General features: G+C 37.5%; 1 protein-coding gene across 1 annotated transcript in view; it reads right to left on the bottom strand.

Moving 5' to 3' along the window:
- LOC113657805 (contactin-associated protein-like 2) overlaps positions 1-22,586 on the bottom strand; it is a 214,651-nt gene that overhangs the window by 108,667 nt on the left and 83,398 nt on the right. Inside the window, exons 2-7 of the mRNA XM_027169891.2 lie at positions 21,761-21,871; positions 13,237-13,430; positions 9,358-9,505; positions 5,261-5,464; positions 3,984-4,168; positions 2,607-2,750 (exon numbers count right to left, since the gene is read on the bottom strand). Of these exons, the coding sequence (XP_027025692.2) occupies positions 2,607-2,750; positions 3,984-4,168; positions 5,261-5,464; positions 9,358-9,505; positions 13,237-13,430; positions 21,761-21,871 (986 nt within the window). The remainder of the gene's footprint in view (positions 1-2,606; positions 2,751-3,983; positions 4,169-5,260; positions 5,465-9,357; positions 9,506-13,236; positions 13,431-21,760; positions 21,872-22,586) is intronic.

The raw sequence follows: 22,586 nt of genomic DNA, 5'->3' as shown, positions 1-22,586 counted from the left end.
TAATAGGACATAATAATATAATAATAATAAAAATAATAGAAATAATAATGCAATAGGGCATATCAAATTAAATATATATCAGTCAATGGACATCTTCCAGAAAGTTCCACAAAGAAAACCAAATTTGCCAAAAAGCATCCGATCTTTGATGCAGATCATAAGTTAGTTTTTCCAGAGGTAAAAGAGTGATGGCTTGACTTATCCACATATTGACTGAGGGTATTTGAGGAGTTGACCATAGTATACATTTTTTTGCTAGATACAGTATATACAAAAGTTCAGTACACTTTCTTTGTCACGTTTAGTGAAGTTTTAACAAAACAACAAACACTTGCAAACATGAAGCAAAACATCAAATGTGGTCACAAAGCAAACATCATACAGACTACAAGAGATACTGTGGCACATACACACATCAACATCACAACAACAACCGCTTGACAAAGAAACACACAGAAACTAGATCTTAAATAGGGGTGCAAATTAGGAGCAACAGCAAACAGGGGTGAGCGATCAGTGTGCCATGTTGCATGGCCAGGTGATATGGCGGGGTTGATGGGTAATACAGTTCAGCACCAATTCTTGCATAACCATGACAAATAATAATAATAATAATAATAATAATAATAATAATAATAATAAGAAGAAGAAGAAGAAGAAGAAGAAGAAGAAGAAGAAGAAGAAAAAGATTTAAATTTATATTTACCATATTTGGCGTACGTACAAAGGTGCTTTTAAGTCTTTATCAATGAATACATTAACACTAGTTCACTAGGTTACAGACTTAGGATAGCATCAGCCTAAAACTGTTCAGGTTTATATTTTTTTAAAATACCAATAACAAACAAGGGAAAAAGTGCTACATCAAGTGTTTCGGGAAAAGGTCGGTCTTCACCCGTTTCTTGAAGATATCCTATTCGGACATCTAGGGGAGGTTCATTCCTTTACCTCGGTGCCAGAACAGAAAAGAGTCTTGCTGTGTACCTACCTCTTACCTTGAGACCAGTGGGACCAGTCAGGAAGTACTGGTAGATCTGAGGGAGCAAGGTGCAGTGTGAGAAGTGATAAGAGCTGGAAGCTCTTATCGAGTGGAAGCGAGTGGAGAAAGTGCAGCAGTGGGGTGGTACATGAGAACATTTTGGATCATTTGCAGAGGAAAAATTGCATTCTTAGGTAGACCTGCCAGCAGTGAGCTGCAGTAGTCCAGTCTTGACTTGAAAAGAGACTAAACAAGTACCTGGGCCGCCTGTGTGGGCAAAAATGGCCAAATCCTTATGTTGTAGAGAAGAAACCAATATGAGCGTGTCATTAATAACATGCGTGGAAACGGACAGTTGATTGTCCATGGTTACCTCAATGTTGCGTGCTGTGACCAAAGGGAAGATGTTGTGCAGAGGTATTGCAAGAAGATGACAAGAACGGAGAAGAAGAAGGTGTTTCTGAGGTGGTTACACATATTTTTCAGCAAGTGATGCTCTTTAAAGTGGAAGATTTATAGTGTGTAACATATGAATGATTCAAATTTCCAAATGACCAGAAACTCTCTGTTTTGACTTCACTTGTCTTGCAGTGGACAATCAATCAAACATTTTTCCTAAGTGTGTAAAGTCAGATATTTCTAATATTGTTTGTATTACAAACAAGTAGTTTCTGTCAAGCCTTATTTAACGTGGAAGAAATGAAATAAAGGCAGCTCAAGGCAAATTGCTGATCAAGTAGAACATGGCTATTGATATATTCACCTGAGTGGAAAAAGGCACTCTGTTGAAAATACTTTTTCATGCCTATATTTTATATATTTTTGCAGTGTAGTATAAAACTTTTTAATCAAAATATAATTAACCACTTTTAAGTTGTATTTCTCAAATGCAGCAATTTAATGCATATTTAACAAGCACAACATTGCAATTCAGTAAAAAGGAGGCAAGACCCTAATGTTCAGAACAACTAGAAAGAAAATCAAACTGTGAAATGGCCCTATAAGTTCCATGCACTACGGGATCTCTCGTGTGGAACAGATGACCTAAAACTAGATATTTTACTCCGTTCCTCCCAAAAATGACATAAGTAATAAATACAAACTGTTTTTTTTTACTGTGGACAAAATAGTCTTTAATCACAACTCTCGTGGCTTTTCTGACTCTCGTATTTATTTTGTTCTGACAGAATGGAATGGTGTATTCAGCTCTTTCTATGCAATTTATTAATACATGTTGGCAGGAGGAATTTTAATGCACTTACTTTTTACAAACATGAGTAATGAGTCAGACTGATTTTAAAACAGGTTTGTCAGGTTGATTTCTCATGTTGAGACAGCCATGAGGAACACTGTCACTTTCACAGCAGTAGATTTGTTCATTAAAAAATTTAAAGTACTTATCTCTGGTAAATGCTTTAGTCATGCTTTGTCAAAATTATGTCTCACAATAAAGAAATGAAAAACAGGGAAATCTTTTTCCATTGAATATAAATCTTCTACAAGCTTATAATATGATGTAATATATCTCACCTGTCTAACTGTAACATTATTCCTCCATGTGTATATAAAGGTTAAATCTCACATGATTAGAAGTTGTCTATAACAAAGGAAACAAAATGTGACTCACAAAGCTAGAGGTATCCAGTTTCTTTCTTCTGGCCAGGTCAGTGATATTTTCTCCGTTGTAGATGATGCTCTCCATGCAGCCGATGAAATTTCTCTTACTTCCTGAGTTAGGCTTGCCTGAGTAGGGCATTCCTCCAAAATTCAGCTGCACATAAAAACAAGTTTTTTTCACAAAACAGATATGGTGTCATTTGTAAATTATATATGTGTAAGTTGAATGAATCCAGTCCTGCATAGAGCTAATTATCTTAGTCCTCAGGGCCATCTTTGTCCCTCTGGCCTTTCAGTTTGTGACCAGCCAGTGGGGGAAGTGGTAGCTAAGTGCTTAGCCTACTGCTTGGAAGGTTGGGAGTTCAACTCCAAGTTGCCACCCCAGGGCCACTGAGCAAGGCCCCTAACCTTCAATTGCTCAGTTAAATATATAAAATAAACGTAAGTTGCTCTGGATAATGTTATCTGCCAAATGCTGTCAATTTCTAAATATCTATAGTCATTTTGGATGAATGTATTGACCAGTAACCTTTTTTTTTTAATCATGGTCAGGGTGACAGTAGAACCAGTGCCTTTCCCAGTGCCTTTCCCAGTGCCTTTCCCAGTGCCTATCCCAATGCCTATGCCAGTGCCTATCCCAGAACATACGGTGAGACTATATCTCAAATGGGCTGCCACACCAATGTTGTATACCTAGGGGCAATTTAAAGAACTCAGTCCAATTAGCTGTGTGTTTTTGTAAAGTGGGTGGAAATGGAGAACTCAGAGGAAATTCTGGATAGTCAGAACATGCAACTCTAAAGAAATATTAACATGAGCTCAGAAACCCAGGATCTGTGAGGCACTGTGTCACCCAAATTCATTTCCATGTGAATTAATTCAGGTCAGTGTCTATTTATCTTTTTAGAAAGTGTGAGGTATTATGAATTTCCTTGATCAGGAATCACTTTCTTTCATGTTTCAAATACATTTTCCATACATATTATTAGACAGAACATTAACATACTGCCACACATTCCTAATGTGGATTAACAACATGCTAAGAAGCGGATACAAATCCCTGCAGCATCTGTTGGAGACTAACCATATGCAAAAGGCTTATAAGGCTATGTTTTGCACTCTTCCTCAAGTGGATAATGTGCAAAACACATTAACAAACCAAAAATGCAACAGCAAATTCAGAAAAAACATCAAACATAACTTAGAACGGGAAAGATAGTACATCCGTCATGCTTATTTCTGATTGGTTACAGCACATATCACTATTAGAAACTGTGGGAAATTAAGAACTGGCAGACAGTTACAGTACAAGGAATTATTTAGTTTTTGGTTTTGTTCCTGTGTTTCCTGATTTGCTCATTTATTTACACTAATGAGAAGCTCTTGCCTCATAGTCAAGGTCGAGATGGTCGAACTCGCCATTGGTACGAAAGTGCTGAGTGTGCTGATCCAGGGTAAAGTTGACATTTCTCCGGTAGCGCTCGATCACAACCGAGTGCCAGTGATGATCATCCAGCAAGCTGCCGCTACTCACTGACGTGTGGCCCAGGATGGAACCATACTGGTTGCTGCCTGCCTTTCACAAAAAACAGCAATATGTAGCATTTACTTTATAAAATCTACAAGTATATACACTTTTACATATAAACAGAGTCTCTATGAGGGTCCAACCTAGATTACTGGTCAAATATTCTTTATGTAACTACACTTACTATCCACTTTAATAGGAACATTTTTACAACAACATATTCATGTAGTTTTCAAATCAGTCAGTCATGTGCAGCAGCGCAATGCATAAAATCATGCGGATAGAGGACAAGAGCATCAGATAACATTCAGATCAAACATTACAATGAAGAAAAGTATGACTTTAACTGTGGTACTGTTTGGCTGTCGATACCAGACTGGCTTTAAATATTTCAGAATCTGATGATCTCTTGGGGGTTTTACACACAGTAGTCTTCAGAGTACTAGAGTATAAAAAACACAGAATTGTATAAAAAACAAAAAATACCACAGTGTGAGAGTCGTACTTGGAAAACGCCTTGTTGGAAAGAATCTGAATGTTTTTTTTTTTTGCAATGCCCTGCTGTCACATGATTGGTTGATCAGATGTTACATTAATTGGACTGTAGATTATAAGTGTATATTCTCACGTATTTGATTCGTATTTCTTCCTTTTTTTGATAAAAATATTACTATTGAAATATTTCTTTTATTGTTCTTATCATGGTGAGTAAAATATGTGCGGGCCGTCAGCAACAGCGTAAATCTTCTGACATCATAACAGATGTAACATAGACCGTTATAGATAACAGATTTTGAAGGTTTGGAAGTAATAAAAAACCTCGTTTGCTTATTACACTGATTTCTGTGCATAAAAGTTACTATTTTGCAATCTGGATTCTAGTCAAAAAATTCCGATGCCCTATGGTGTAGCACCACATACAGGCCTCAGGATTAGAAAACATTAGTTAGCAAACATCATGATTCATGATGAATATTGCTCTTACAAAAAAAATGTCAGTTGTACTGACATGAGTGAAGTAAACTAATATGAGTAGTACTAAAATGGTCTCATCACAACCACAACCACACTGATGTGATCGCTCAATGAGTTGCAGTTTTTATACATGGGTAGTGATGTTGGGTGATGAATCGTACCAAGGTTAATCTGAAGCAACAGTTTTCCTTTCCTTAGCTCTAATGTGATGTAATCACCCTGTTGACCCTCGCCATGCAAGATCACCCCATCACTTTCACCCGTCTTAAATTTCAGTGCTATCACATCCTTCAGGATCTTCATCTTCTTCATCTTGAATCGGTAGGAGATTACACCTTCACCATCAAAGTGAATCACATCAGCCCCTACAGCACCAGAGACAGACATGGACAGAAAGAAAAAAAAAATAGGCATAAAAGGAAGTTGGATACGTTTCTCATACATGGCTTAGTACAGTATCTCACTTGCTTTAGGTGAATTGCACTGCGGGAAGCTGAAGCTGAGGTGAAAATAGACCTAGGATTCACAGATTAACTGCAGGCAGTGAGAAGCAAAACACTCTACTGCTGCCTTACCCAGTTCAAAGCATCTATAATTGAAACTTTTATAATACTCTGAGGTATACCGTATACCAGCAGTCAATAATCCATTTCATTAATTATGTTTCTATCACTGCAATAAAAGCTCAAAATATAAACATTGTTTTTGATTTTTAAACCGCAAATTAGCCTTGCTCTTCAACTACGGTCCCCAAAAAGCTGAAAAGAGACATTATAAATTATATGATTGGATTTAAAAATGTTGGTGTTGATTTTGCAAAGACATTCATGTGAAGTGCTCTCAATCGTGAAGAGAGGGAGAGAGAGAGAGGGAGAAACAGAGCAGAGAGGGTGGCAGAGAGAAAGACCATGTGAAAGACAGAGAGAAAACAATCACAGAACTGTACAGAGCAGTCAAACATGATAAGAGTGTCAGCACTTAAACATTGAGTTACACTGACAGAGCTTGATTTCGGAGTTATTTAATTTGGTAACAGTTATACGCCCAAAGTCCAAACCCTTGTTCTCATCATGGGAGGCAGAAACAGGCAAACCCAGCAGATGGAGGTATGGCAAGTAGCCTAACTATTCATTATGGTAATGCAGGGTGGGCTAATCACCTACTCAGTGCATGCAACATGATTAGAGAAACATCCACATCAATGCATCACACACTGAAGGGTTATAACTTATGCTCTTCCAGGAAGCCTAGAAGTATCTGATAAAATTGGCAGACAGGACTTACAGGATATAGCAAGATATGAGCTTTCATGGTAAAACAGTAACTGGAATGGAATTCACCTCTCTACATCACTTTCACTGACTTTTAAAAGGCTTTCAACAGCCTTGGCCAATTATTTCTGTGGCAGTTGTTGAGTCATTAAGGCTCTAAAATATTGTTCTGAAGAAATTGTTCTTGACAGACAAGTTGTATATATTCATTAACAAAGAACCATACATAGGTTATGCAATGTATTCCACAGTATTTTGCAATTCCTGTGGTTTATACCTGGTCAGAAGTTAATAGAAACACAGATCCGATACAGGACATGGAGGTGCATTGGCCGAAGAACAACATCACTTGACAATACATATCATGTAGCCCAAAGGGAAAGAGAAAAAGAGAAAGCTGATGAAGATACAGATACAGGACATGGGATAGATTAGCCACGCACTCCAGAAAGTCAAAGAACAACAGTCGTTAGACAGTACCAATCTTACAGCCCCAAGGGAAAGAGAAACAGAAGAAGCTGGAGAAGATCACTAGAGACAGATACAAAATATATGAATGTTGTACTTGGCTGATAAATGATTTGAAAGAGGCATACGTTTTTAAAATGCATTTACATTTATGACATTTGGCAGACGCCCTTATCCAGAGCACTCTGCTGAACTCCGCTTTTCAGACATCTAGGGGAAGTTCATCCACCTCAGTGCCAGAACAGAAAAGAGTATTGATGTATACAGTACCTACCTCTTACCCTGAAAGATGGTGTAAGCAGTCAAGCAGTGCTAGTAGATCAGCAGGAGTGAGGTGCAATGTGAGGAGTGACAAAAGCTTTGAGGTAAGATGGTGCTGGTTAATTTTTGGCTTTGTAGGCAAGCATCAGTGTTTTGAATCTGATGTTTGCAGCTATCAGAAGCTGGTAAAGGAAGTACCGCAGTGGGGTGGTGTGTGAGAAGTAATTGGGTTAAAAGCAAGTCATGCAGCTGCATTTTGGATCAGATACACCCAAACTGGCATACTGCCTAAGCATCTCTGGCAGAAACAGACATGAGTGAACAGTCCCTTTATAGAATTGACTGCCATTGACCAACTAATGTTTGTGTGCTTTCAGGAACACCATAAAAGGGCTTCAGTGTTTAAAGACAGATTAGGTCACTGGGTAAAAGAATTGATTATGCAAGCATGCTTGAAGGTAGGTAAAGAGGTCCCTTCTTCTTTTAAATGCAATTTGACACATCACAGATCATTACCTCATACTGTACACCAGGGGTGGCCAACCAGTCAGAGACCAAGAGCCACATTTTTTACTATGTTACCGCGAAGATGGGCATCACCCTTTCTTCCCCTGCCATTTTGAGAGCAAACTTGATACAAATTGTTTACTCAAATTATCTTGCTCCTACTGGGAAACTTTGTGTGTTTGATGAAAATACAATATTGAACTCAAGCGAACATGCACATTAAAAAGACACAAATACAAACTTCGATATGAATTTACATGAAGCTGCATGAAACCGGGCAAAGAGGAGCCACGGGTTGGCCAGGCCTGCTTAACCACGTCTTACCACGTCATCGAATTGATAAATCTATTATTCCAACCAATAAAGACAGATTTATAAATAACCTGCCTGATCTGTCTCAACTTCTACCTATACCCCTAAAATTGATCTGAATGAAATGACTATTAGCATAGGCACTGTTAGCCCATCTGATTAAAAAAAGTTTAGAGACAAAATACCTGCACCATGGTATGAAAGTCATATTCATGCCATCACGAGAGCAACCCAACCTCAAGAGAAAGTGGAGATAAACTATATTAGAGGTCTGTAGCATACAACGACAATATGTCCAGCTACACACAAAACTACAGTGTTTTACAAATATAGGACATGAAGAGCTAGATAAACATATGGGATTTGTTTGGGATTTGTTATGCTGACGATACCAGTTATATAGCTTATCATAATCAAATGAATATCTAAATTTTCTAGGTTAACCAAGTGGATAAAAATTTTCTATTTTTAAATTTAACTTCCATATAGAGGGATGCACTGTTAATACTAGCTTGACAGTAAAAGACCTGGGTGTTATATTAGACAGCAACTTTTGAAAATCATATTGCCCATATTGCAAAAACAGCCTTCTTCCAACTTAGAAATACTGCCAAGCTAAGAAGCTAGTTCATGCATTCATGACCTCCAGACTGGACTATTGTAATGCGTTACTGGGTGGTTGTCCTGCATCTTTAATAAATAGGCTACAGTTTACAGAGTTTTCAGCAGGTCAAGAAAATATGATCATATTTTCTGACCCGAATTTTATCATCTCTACGCTGGCTACCTTTTAAGTTTAGAACTGATTATGGAAAATGGTTTAGCTCCCATGTACCTAACCTGTCTTCTAACATGCTACAATCCGTCATGCTCTTTGAGATCACAAAAATCAGGACTTCTGGTAGTTCCCAGAATATCAAAGTCTAAAGGTGGTAGAGAGTTTTCGTTTTTAGGTCCCAAACTTTGGAATACACTTCCTGACAGTGTTTGGGGCTCAGATGCACTTTTGTGAAATGGTGGCAGGTTTTATACTGGCCTTGTACTCTGTAATACTCACCCATAAGGTGAGCAAGGTGCACCTTCATGGCATGTTATAAAACTGTAACAACATTGAAATATGACCTCCGTTAGCTCTGTAAACTGCTGGTCCAGAAGTAAAAGTAAGATTGAAGATTATGGATGTAACTAAGGTTTAAATGATTGACTGTAGGACCTTATAAATTCCATTTAAAATGTAATAAAATGTCATAACATAACATTAGATTCAAATGAAAAACCTTGTCTTTACACCGTTCTTAATTTTATTCAAGATAAGAGCTGCCTTTATATTATTGTTATTCAACTCAGTGTCTTCATTATTTGGGTTGTGGCTAATGACGTCTGAATAGAGAATACACACTGAGAATGCAGGGAATGTGTGCTGAAGGAGTGGAACTCACAGTATGAACAGCCATAAATTTCTATCCGCAGACCTATCTGACCCTCTTCACTCCAGCCAAGAGGGACGAAGCGTAGATATCGGGCAACGATGCTGTGCTGAAGATCATGACGCACTACACTCTCTGTATTGGAGTTTCCTGTAAACACCTGCAAAGGAAGAGCCAGATCTCAGTACATCTCAGTCACAGCTGCACGTAAACATCCATATGGAATCTTTTTTTTTTAGTATAGTAATAATGCAGGATACAAAGTGTTAAATCCAAAATACAGAACTGGTTCCTTCAGATATGAGTCTTGAAATGGAGAATTGTCTTTCTAGAATTGTGAATCTAAACAAGAACAACCAAAACTCCAAGAGAGAGAGCCTAAAAGTGTGGTGATAATTAGTGCATTATCCATTTTTTCATTGTATATACAGTAACTGGGTGTGATCCAATTTGAGAGTCACTGTGGTGTCTTAGTTTTGGGGAACAGTAAATGATTGATTGATGGTCACCATAGCAAACCAACTAATCTTCAGCATTATAACTATCAGCTTTGGTTTCTTCACTTTTAGCAAGCCTTTCATTATCTAAAAATGATTCCCACACTGTGTAGGATTAAGCGTCATTTATTCCTGGTTGTAGCACCAAAATGTCCAGCAAGAATTTGTTTCCCACTGGTGCTTTTACTATATCCTTCTTGAGTAGATTTTCTGGTCCAAATGAATGATAGGATTTGGCACCTGTAGACAGATTTCTGTGGGTCTGGCCCTCAAATTGAATTGCCAACATAAGACATTCTACTACTACTACTACTACTATTAATAATAATAATAATATCAATAATAATAATAGTACTATGATTGTTATTATTATTGTTATTATGATATTTATTAGTAGTTAATTTTATAATGAAGTCTAATAAAGTCCCAAAATACTCATTCTCAATAAACAAACTCCAAGCAGGCTTCAAAACTCTGTAACACTGAACACAAAAGACCAAGACTAAGCAATGTTCAGGAACATTCTGCAGTCAGAATCAATACACAATTGCCTTCATTCATTCAATCGAAACCTCATTTGCAGTTTTGAAGAACAAACACTCACACTGTTTGGCAGATGCATTCAACAGAGGTAAAATAGGAGAAAACAAGCAAATCTGTGGCTAATTAAATACGTTTTTTAGCTGGTAGCTACTTCATTTTAGAGGGGTTCACTGTTCCTGACAACACTTTGCACCAGGCAGAATATATCTTAAATGGGGTGCCAGTCCAAATTGTAAAGCATCATTTCTAATTACAGTGTAGCCAAGCAGGCTACTTGTATGGAAAAATGCTTGGAGAGGCTGGAAATACTACATGTAGAAGAATATATCAAGAATTATGGTAGTTAAATGTGTATATATACTGTATACAAAACATGCGGTTTAATGGATTCCCATGTACCTTACTTGCTCACTTCATAGTTCATTTAATAGATAAGTGTTGCCCACATGGAATAGTTTATACTCTGAGAAACTGGATGTTTATATTAAGTTTAAATTTGCCATCTGCGAAAAAGCCTGGAAATGACAATAGCACTTCGAGTGTGTTACTCATCCCTGTTATACAGAATTTCATAAAGATGTGTTTGGCTGTCTTATCATGTCATAATAAGCAGGTGTTAACCTTTAAACAGACCTAAATACACATGAAAATTCTTCCTAAATGTGTGAAATATGAGTCTTAAATTACCCACTGAAACTCCTATTTAAATCATATTTAAAAAACTTAGATAGTTGGTTAACCAAGCATCAGTTATTAATGCATGGTTAAACTATGCTTATAGCTTAAATGAATGCATTTTGTTTTAAAATATGCCCATGAAAAGCTAACATATGAAGAATACTTTCATTTTCTATGATAATTTCACTTATTTAAACCATGTGGGTTGCCTTGTCACTCAATAAAACTATTGCACAGTATTTCATTCTAACCTGCCTTTACTGCACTGACACTGAAACTTTGAGCTTTAATTATACAAAAAAGGATATAAACAAATAATCAAAAAGTTCATATTTATTTTATATGTCCCTTTACCTACTGGCCACTTGACTCCTACAGTATTTTGATGTTATGCACAAAGAAAGTTTCTCACCACTTATAGTACCATTAAAGTACTGTACATCTCCTCCAAATCTCCAAAGTAAACCTCCAAATCTGTGAGACACAGCAATAAACAGGGACCGTTTGGGCCATAAAACCAGAAATCCTGTCAAGATGGATGACAAAATCTAACTTAAAATGAATTAAACTAACTGTCACAGAATAGAGCCAGACTTATGAAAGTAGTACTAAACTTGAGATTCATCTCCAATGGTCAAGACTTCCCTGACTCTCTGTTGGTGCAATCATGAGGCTATCCTTTATTAAAGACAATGGGAAGGTGTGGGGCGGAAAGGGGCTGAGAAATCGCAAAGGGGAAGAGCTAAAGCAGACTCCCCTTGGAATGAGACCTTTGATCTCGCTTGGAAACAGCACTAATACATTCTTCATCTCACTCTACAAAGTGCACAAAGACTAGTTTTCCATATCAAAGTATATCTGTTCACTACACCAGTCCTACTATGGGCATAAGCCTGAGAATAATATTATGCCTTGTAATCACATATTATCAATGTCTATAACCAAGAAAATAGGTATTATGCTTTTAAGTATTCAATATTCACGCTTATGGCTAACAAGTCTGTCAACAGAATGTTGGTGTGTCATAAATTTTAGTTACGTGTATTCTATTCTCATTTAAAAAAAATAAAGAAAGAAATAAACGTCCTACATTATACTGGGAAAGAGTGGGAAAAATGCAAAATGTGACCAATGAGCACAATACTGATTGATGTGAGGGGTGAATAACACAGTTAATTTAATTCAATTTAAATCAATTTATTTGTATAACACTTTTTACAACTGACATTGCCTCAAAGATTTACACAAGCAAAGAAAGAGAATAAAAATTATAAAGTTTCAAATTACACTACTATTTATCCCAAACATTGATTCATTGATTCATTGATTCATTCATTTTCTAATCCGATCTTCTCGGGTCACGGGGAGCCTGTGCCTATCTCAGGCATCATCGGGCATCAAGGCAGGATACACCCTGGATGGAGTGCCAACCCTATCGCAGGGCACACACACACACACTCTCATTCACTCACGCAATCACACATTATGGACAATTTTCCAGAGATGTCAATCAACCTACCATGCATGTCTTTTGACCGGGGGAGGAAACCGGAGTACCCGGAGGAAACCCCCAAGGCACGGTGAGAACATGCAAACTCCACACACACAAGGCGGAGGCGGGAATCGAACACCCAAACCTGGAGGTGTGAGGCAAACGTGCTAACCATAAGCCACCGTGCCCCCCCTTATCCCAAACATCTACCCCTAATATCTATCCCTATTGAGAAAGCCTGTATTACCCCTGCAAATAATGATGATGTCATATCCCTCTTTGGGATCTGGTCAAGCTGAAGTGTTCAAATCGCTTGACACTGAGAATCACCAGCCTAGCCCAGCCTATCTTTGGCTAGCATCTTTTAATTTAATTTAATTTCCTGTTCCCCAAAACTTAAATTCAGTTCTATTTTTTTAAGTTCAAATCTTTACCCAGCCTTAACCACTGTTGCTGAAATAAGAGTTATTCTGAAATATGTATGCAAGACTCCACTCAGTTCAGTCATCAGTCCATTCATTACCCTTGATTGGCTTCCCAAGACAGTAACCTTTTCAGCAACCATGGATTCAGGTAATCCCCATTCAAAGAAGCAACATGATATGCCATTTGTATTAGCATTTTTTTTTTTAAGAAAAAGTCTCTAAAACAGTAGTATAAACAGCTAATTATAGAATTTACCCAGATGTTTCCATCCTGATGGTAGGGTTTCCAGTTCCTGCCCATGTCACTGTAAAGTAACCGGTAGTGTGTTGTCCAGTCTGAGCTGCTGTATCGGCCTTGCGTGGCGATGGCCGTCACCTGCTTCCTGCTACCCAGGTCCACCTGCAGCCACGGATAATGATCAGTGTCGAGCGGTGACCAGCCTCCAGCACCTAAAGATCAAGGATTTATGTACTACAATCAGAAGACATATATTTTTCTATCAGTGTCACAATGAACTCCTTAAGCTCATGGATGATTTTATTGACTACCATGAATCCAGCATATCCAGTAACTACAGTGAAACAATAGCAAACCATATTAAAGGAAACTGCAAACTGCAGATCCAAACTGAGAGGAAAGAGACATTTGGGAATATGTAACTAGTCAAGAGGTTAGTACAGGCCTGCTGGATTTAGTGTGTTGAAGAGATCACATTTCCTGTTACTCTTTATCTTTAGTTTCTATGTCTTAGTTCTAATGTCTTTTGAATGGTTTTATGGGAAAATGACAAAATAATGCAATATTATAAAAAAACAAAGTTTGTTTTGAAAAGACACAAATGAATTATCTTCAAAATTAAGCTATGTAATATATTCATTGTCACCAAATGCTCCATAAGCCATCGGCAGATCGCTGGCTAATGTGAATTTAATCATTTCTTACAATTTATTTTCCCAAAGGTTAAAGAAATAAATCTGTAAGGCCATATAAAAAATATTGCAATATGTGTTGTCCTTTTCAAAGACACACACTTACATACACATATTAAGGTCACCTGATTTACACATTTTGCAACTTTTTCTCAAAGATATTACCAGGAACTGAAATAGTATGTAACACTTTGGAGTGATCTGACCCGGGGTCCACCCTGCCATAAAATACATGTCCATCTAATACTATGTATATACTTTACAGTGGTGCACATTGTATAAGTAGGGTATCCTTGTGTCCTATAGGTGGATAAAGATCTTGCGGAAAGACCTTTACCATCCGGTCTCAAGTGATCTTTCTCCCTAAGCAATCCCATCTGTATCCTTTGCTGTCAATTCTGACCATTGACTCTATACTGTATGTTCTCTCCATTTTCTATATTGTATTCTTTTTATATGGCATAACAAACTCTGTAATTACTTAAATTCATAGTAGATTTTGGTGCATCAATAGAGCATATGCATGCTTACTAGAAATTCTTATATAATAGTTTTCTAGCTGAAGATTTTGTACGTTAGACATGTTTGAAAGTGGCTTATGAATAGCAAGGATAAATAAAATGCTAATATTTGAAAACTGGGCTTGCACTTTGATAAGAGCCTCTGTGCTAATTAAGTATTTTTAATACCTTAAGTCAAAACTTTATAAGCTAATTAATTATTAGAGTCAGACACTTAAGTGAAACAAATATTGGAGTCAGATGAAGTTCATAATAAAGTTCAAATATGAACCGCAGCTATTTACGTCCTTGGTCATAGGAGATCAGCGGACTAATATAATAGAATTGTTCACTTAGTCCTACAAAACCCATAAGCAAGAGATCTTAACATGTGTGAAAATATCAGATATCTTCAATGCCATGCCAAGAAATACCCTGTGCATATTTAATGCAAACCAGTGAGAAGATTTTTACATTTTTTATGAGATAAGATTTGCTCATGAGAAAAGGACTTTGATGTGTTTCCCATTTCTGAGCTCTGAATGCTAGCACAATCCTTTTTTTTATCATAGATTTAAGTTTTATGCTTCAGTTCATTTGACTCTTCCCTCACTTGCTATATTCACAAATCTATTCTTTGTGGGGGTTTTAAAGGAAGAAGCAAAAATGAAAGACAAAAATATTTAAAATATCTAGAGAGAACTTTTGCACGTCGCTTTGGATAAGGGCATCTCCCATCTTGTAATATTACATTCCATTGGCAGGTGAAAAGTAAACGTATCTTTGAAATAACAATTTTTAGAGTTCTCATGAGCTTATATAAACAGCACCTGTTGCTGGTAAAGCCTCAAATTTAGGAGAGCATCAAGGACCATGATATTATTTTTAAAAAAATCACTTAGTCTTGTTGATAAGCACATATATGCAGAGAAAAACACAACGAACTGTAATGGTCAAAAATCTGGAGCACCAAAAAGAGAGTCTTAATGGAGCCATATTGAGAAGTGGAGAGGAAGATGAGTGAATGTACAGTTAAGAGGAAAGCTAGAAGAATAGCTGCAACCTACTGAAAGGCAGATGCTCTTTGAAGATAAGGTGGAGAAAAGCAAAAGCAAGGCCCCGGGAAGGACACAGGAGCTCAGAAGGAGGAAGAAAACAGCTCATTGAAGAAAGGAAAATGAATTCAGGGTTGTCGTAAAATGTATATATTAAAACAAAAAGCTTTTGTCATATTATTGAGAGATCACGAGTTTGGCTAAGAGAGCAATATCTGGCTGCACTCTTTGTATGGGACCAGAACAACACTACAACATGGATGAGTTTTAATAAGATACATATCATAATAGTAAGTGCACATCTGCTACCATTAAAAATCATAAAAAAATATTTTTGTAGAAGATACTTGCTGATTAGCACATATTGTCATGACGCGAGAATAAAAGCGCACCCAAACGCAGGATAGCAAAACAAACAGGGTTTAATAACAAAGGGAACACTAAACAGGACACGGACTGAAGACAAACCAAGACAACAGTAGATTCCCTGCCATCGGCAACGCGGTACACTTAAATACAAAAGACAATCAGATACAATTAGGAACAGGTGTGGAAACAGGGAGGAACAGACGAGGGCAAGGCAGACATGTTACGCTGAACATAAACAGACAAGTGCACGTGGCCAAAGTCCGGGCTGAGTCATGACACATACAGTGTACCGTTGCATGGCAACTATTCTTTATATTGTCCGCCACAGTTGGTGACTGAATAAAGTTTTCTGGAATAATTAAAGATTTGCCTACATAATGTTCATAACTATGTTTATGAAAAAAAATAGAAGTGTGGAAGTGGAATATGACAAATTACATAAGGGCCAATAAATCTGAAAAAGAAATTGTTTGCGTGACCCAAAAATACCCAAAATGTCTACATACATCTGTCTCTCCAATGCAGGCTAAGAGGATTTAATTCTCTCAGGTAATTGATGTGGATTTTGGATGACTACTGAAGGAGGAGAGGGAAGGAATGAATAGGAAAATTAAGTGCAGGGATCAGTGGGTCTGTGCCACTTATTAACGTCCCAATTTCATGCACGGCCACATTGGTATTCAGAAGAGACCTTGTTTGGTGCCTGAATGCTGGTCACGTCTGCATTCCCCCTCTGCCAGCCTCCCTCACCTTGAACGCTTCCCAGCTCTCCCTCTCATTAGCTTCCCACTAGTTGGCTATTCTGCCTGACCGTCTGTCTCCAAGCCTCCCCTCCCATTCCCTTTTCCCACTCCAGCTGTGAGGGACAAACAGGGTTACACTCGACAGGATTTTGACCTTTTTCTTCCAGTCTCCATCTCACAGATGAGTTGTTGCTAAATAGATGTCTCAAATCTCCACTGAAAATAATGGTCGTAGAGGGAAGTGACCATATGTGAGATGTTTAAAAAGCAATAAAACACCCCCATAAACAGCCTCATGTTTGATAATATAATTAATATAAGTAATGGGTACAATAGATAGTATAATTACTAACATTAGTATGGAATAAAATATGATGGGAATTATGGGAAAATATTATGGGAACACACATGCAGAGTGTTTTATTTCACTCCAATAATTAACCATTTATCAATTTGAGTTTTATTTTTTTTATTTTAAATACTGTTTTATTATTTATAGATTTACACTTAACATTAGAGCAAGAATTACTGCCCAGAGCTGTTTTAAAAAAATCAATGAACACCTTCTGATCAAAGAGCAATCAGCTCTTTCCTTATAAAAGTAAATAATACATTTCACTGTTAATGAATGTTTATTAAACTTACCCAATGTGAAAAAAAGATGCATTAAGCTCATTCACAACTTGGTAGAGCTACAGAAAACAGTATGTCATATTCCAAATACCGTCTGAAGTATTGCCATACAATTCTGTACTGCATCTCATCCCAGTGACCCCATGGGTTGTGTAATTTCTCTTTCTCGCTAACCTAAGAGAAACTGTCAAATAGTATAATCTGCAAGCCTGCATAGTGTGTCACTTATAAGGACAGAATAAGACCGCGTAGATAAGGACTGCTTGTCCTAGTGTACTGTATGTAATGAGTGTGTTTCAGTGATTGGGTCTGGATGTTCCTGATAAGTGACCAAAGCAAGACTGCCAGACTGAGAATTTGTGAACTCGGAGTCAGCAGCTAACCATCTGCCATCCAAATTATTTTGTAAGAGCCTGGAAAGAACCAATGAGAAATTAATTCTTTGCTGTCAGTCTCACGATAGCCGATGCTAATTGTCTGTGATGGATGTCAGATTTCTTTAAAATTCGATTTAGAGATTTGTGAGATTTATGATGGTAAAATTCATGACAAAAAACATCATTTAACCATTCAGTCAGAAATTTATTAACATTTGTGTCTGAGTGACCTGACTAACTATCCAAAGGCTGCTAATCCAAAATCTGATCAAAATGAAAGATTATTTCTCATATGTTGTTGTTCTTCTGGCTTCTTCCTGTTCAGGGGGATCCGCCACAGCGGATCATCTGGTCCGCATATTTGATTTGGCACAGGTTTTACACTGGATGCCCTTCCTGGAGCAACCCTCCCATTCTGTCTCGGCTTGGGACTGGCACTGAGAGCTAGCTCTTCAGCGACTGAATTAGCTCTCTGCCTGGGAATTTAGATCCAGGATGCAGCAATGAGAGCACGAGACCCTGCTGCTGGACCACCAGGAGGAAAAGACTATTCCTCATATCTTTAATAATATGAAGGCAAATGGAAATAACATGATGATAAACATGAAACTAAGCATGATAAGCATGGAACTCGTGGTAAGAGTTGAATGTGTGCTTTTGTTCAATTCAATTTAATTAACTTTTTTTTGTATAATAATACATTTTAACAGTATACATTAACATACAGCAGCTTTACAGATATCCAGATGCCCCACGTAGCCCACACATGAACTCTTTACACCCTTGATGTCTGGAAACCAACACAAACAAGATATACAGTATATTCAGTCAGGCCCAAAGGTGAGTTGCCCCTTGCTTGAGGGTATAAAAACCCTATGTGTTAGCATGCACCAGTTTCTACCTCAACTGTCCTGAGTGTTCTGCTTGAACATTACTATTGCAGGAAAGCAGGGAAAGAGTTTCTAACCTCTAATCATCATTTTTTTATTTTCTTTAAAGTGAAAAAATCCACCATTCACCAGAATAAATGGCCTTTTTGACAATTTTTTTACGAGGAACTTTCTAGTCGCATCTTTAATAAATGTAGTTAATTAATGGGAAATACTGTATGCTTGTCTAACGTTTGCCAAATCAAACACACTGAGAGAGTTTATTTCACATTAATGAACACAAAACATTGTTTATTCTCTGTACCATTAGAGAAAGTATTTATTCATATGCACACCAGAAATACATGTAAGCGATAGGAAAAGCAGTTATGATGCAGCAGAACAGTGCAAAAAATAATAAAGCGCATAACAGAGCTTCAGTTAATTTTCACATCAAACATCAGAATGAAGAAAAAGTGTGCTCTCTGTGACTTTAACAATGACATGGTTGCTGGTGTCTGATGAGCTGGTTTGAATATTTTAGAAACTGCTGATCTCCTGGGAATTACACACAACAGTCTCTACACTGATTGGTGCAAAAACATTCTGTGTCGAGACTATGACTGTGACCAGACTGGCCTGAGCTGAGTATAAGTATAATGTAGTGTTTACACCTGTGGTCTCTCAGAATGCACAGCACACCAAACCTTGAGGTGGATGGGCGACAACAGTTTAAGATCACATTAGGTTTCATTCTGTCAGCCAAGAACAAGAATCTATCGCCAATCTATCATGGGTGCAGACTCATATGAAGACTGGAAAAAGACATGGTGATTTTTTTTCTAATCTTCATCTATCTGGTTCTATGAGTCTACCTGAATATATGCCTCAGTGTTTGGAGTTATTGGGACAATCCCTGGCCAAATCACTGGGGCAGGCTTGCAAACAGTATGTATCATTGTGTTTATTCCCATGTGGGCAGTGCCACGACCTTTCCTAATGTTTTCCTGCTTTTCCAGCTGTCCCTTGTTTTCCCTTGGTTTACAGCTCTATATAAACTTGCCATGAAGTCTTTGTGGTCGTCAGTCAATGTATCGATATTAGAACACTGTGTACCTTAACGTAACATGTACTGGTAAGTCTATAGACAGGAGGCCGTGCCATCTGGGTTTTTATGTAGCGACCTGTTTATGTATAAAAACTATCTGATCGATACAATTTTGTAGAATTAAATGGTTAATCCTCCAGTTTATTTGCAGTTAATTATGGGGTCCCTCAAGGATCAGTTCTAGGTCCTCTGCTTTTCTTGATATACATGCTTCCATTAGGGAAGCATGTATATTAGAAGACATGGGATTAATTTCCACTGCTATGCTGATGACACACAGTTATATATCTCATCAAAACCAGATGACATATCTAAAGTGTCCAAATTAACTCAATGCTTTAGAGAGATAAAAGACTGGATGAGCTGCAATTTTCTGTTGTTAAACTCTGATAAGACAGAAATACTACTTATAGGTCCAAAAACCAGTACACAGAAACTCTCACAATTTAACTTCAATTTAGAGGAATGTACTGTTACTAGTAGCTCGACAGTGAAAGACCTGGGTGTTATATTAGACAGCAATCATATCTCCCATACTACAAAAACAGCCTTCTTCCACCTTAGAAATATTGCCAAGCTGAGAAACATCCTGTCTGTATCTGATGCTGAGAAGCTAGTTCATGCTTTCATGACCTCTAGACTGGACTATTGTAATGCATCACTACGTGGTTGTCCTGCATCTTTAATAAATAGTCTACAGTTAGTCCAAAATGTAGCTGCCAGAGTTCTCACTAGGACAAGAAAGTATGACCATATAACCCCAATTTTATCATCTCTACACTGGCTACCTGTTAAGCTTAGAATTGATTACAAACTGCTGCTACTTACATACAAGGCTCTTAATGGTTTAGCTCCCATGTATCTACTGTAACTAGTCTTCTAACACGTTACAGTCCTTCGTGCTCTCTGAGATCACAAAGCTCAGGACTTCTGGTAGTTCCCAGAATATCTAAGTCTACTAAAGGTGGTAGAGCATTTTCTTCTACAACATTTGTTTGACTGTATTTTTATAATCACACCCTCTAATGTCACCCATATGAGGATGGGTTCCCCTTTGAGTCTGGTTCCTCCAAGGTTTCTTCCTTTACCAATTTAAGGGAGTTTTTCCTTGCCACTGCTACCTGAGTAACCTCAGACTTGCTCATTGGGGATAAATACATACACACTGTGAACTATATATATCTAATAATAATCTTGAATTTTTATTATATTAATTCTTTATATTATTCCTTATGTTTACCTTCTGTTCTATGCTTATGTTCTGTAAAGCTGCTTTGAGACAATGTCTATTGTAAAAAGCGCTATACAAATAAACTTGAATTGAATTGAATTCCAGCGTTTGGGTCTGATCTTCTACAGTGCAGAGAGAGTAGGGCTGATGGTGGAGATCCGGGTTCAGTCCCCGCTTCTGGTGGCGTTTTTCAGTCACATTACACCCAGATTCTTGTTCATGGCTGACAGGAGTGAAAACTGATGTGGTCTTCTGCTAATGTAGCACATCCACATCAAGGTTCAAAGTTTTATGCATGTTGCATTCTTTCTGTGATTATATGTGATTATAATATCCATCCTGGCAACTCAAATCAATCTGGTCATTTTCCTTTGACCTCTCTTATCAAGTCAGCTTTTAAAATATACACCAACCACCATGCTATTATTAAAATCACAGAGATCACACTTTTTATACATTCTAATGCTTCATCTTAGAAATAACTGAAGCTCTTGACCTATAGCTCTGTGGTTTTCTGCACTGTGTTGCAGCCAAATGATTGACTCATAGGATAGCTGAAAACTGCCCCCCTTCTTCCATTGTTCCTTCTTCACACTCTGACACACAGCCCCAAACACACCAAGCTGTGATGCACTGTGTGTTCTGACACCTTTATATTATAGCCAGCATTAACTTTATCAGCAATTTGTAATACAGTAGCTCTCCTGTGGGATCAGACAGACAGACTGTCCTTCTCACTCCAAGTGCATCAATGATCCTATGACCCTGAACTTCTTGTTCACTTTGCACCTAATTTACCCAACCCCTTGACAGAAGACATTGGGTTGTAATGATATAATCAATGTTATGCACTTCATCTGGCAATGGTTTTAATGTTTTGGCTTATCGGAATTAGCTGTTATAAGGTCGGTGTGTTTGTCTGTGTGTGTGTGTGTGTGTGTGTGTGTGTGTATGTGCATGCTCACCTCCTCTTCTGTTCAGTTTGGCATATCCGGGAGCATATCCAGTGGTAAACACAGATGAACCACTGAAGACACTGTGAGAAAGAGGTGTGGCCAGGGCTTCATCACACTTGTCTATGGAAAACAGAAGGAAAAAAACATCAATACACTAATGTAAAATTTTATTACAAGCCTTATGCTTCATGCTACAATAGTTCAGACTCAACACTACAGTACATGATGTCATGTATGGAACACGGATGTGGATTCGTTTCACACCCAGACAGATACGATAACCAGAAGCATGTCCGGGATTATATTTCAATTATAATTCCAAAGCGTAGGAGATACAAGCAATACAATCAAATTTTTTGATGAAAGCCAAAGGCTGTTTGACAACAATAAGAAACGGGAGATCACGGTAGATGCGAACGACATTCAGGGGCGAGATCAGGGAGAAGCTACGGCATGAGAGAGGAAAATCTATAACAAGAATAAAGCAGCTAGCCACAACTAACAGAGCTGCCAGATTAGATTCAAGCACCATCACCCAGCTGAATACTACAGTTAATACTAAAATGCTCTTTCCAAACCTCAAACAATGCTTTTCTAGTCAAATATGTACATTGTTGACAAATGTATTGTAGTATTTCAAATTATAGACATTTTCACAAATATGTATTAAAACAAGGTCCAAAAAGTTTAATATAATATTAAAATAATCATAAATAGATATAAAACCATTAGACTAATTCACTGACACAGAAAACTAGTTAATACATTTGTGTAAGGAAATGTTGATAATACAAACAAGAGCGCAGGGGTTTGTAAAAGGAGACGATTTTGCACA

Source organism: Tachysurus fulvidraco, chromosome 25 (genome assembly GCF_022655615.1).
Source record: "Tachysurus fulvidraco isolate hzauxx_2018 chromosome 25, HZAU_PFXX_2.0, whole genome shotgun sequence".
NCBI lineage: Eukaryota > Metazoa > Chordata > Actinopteri > Siluriformes > Bagridae > Tachysurus > Tachysurus fulvidraco.
The sequence above is the reverse complement of the archived record's forward strand: the minus strand, read 5'-3'. Positions and strand labels throughout refer to the sequence as shown.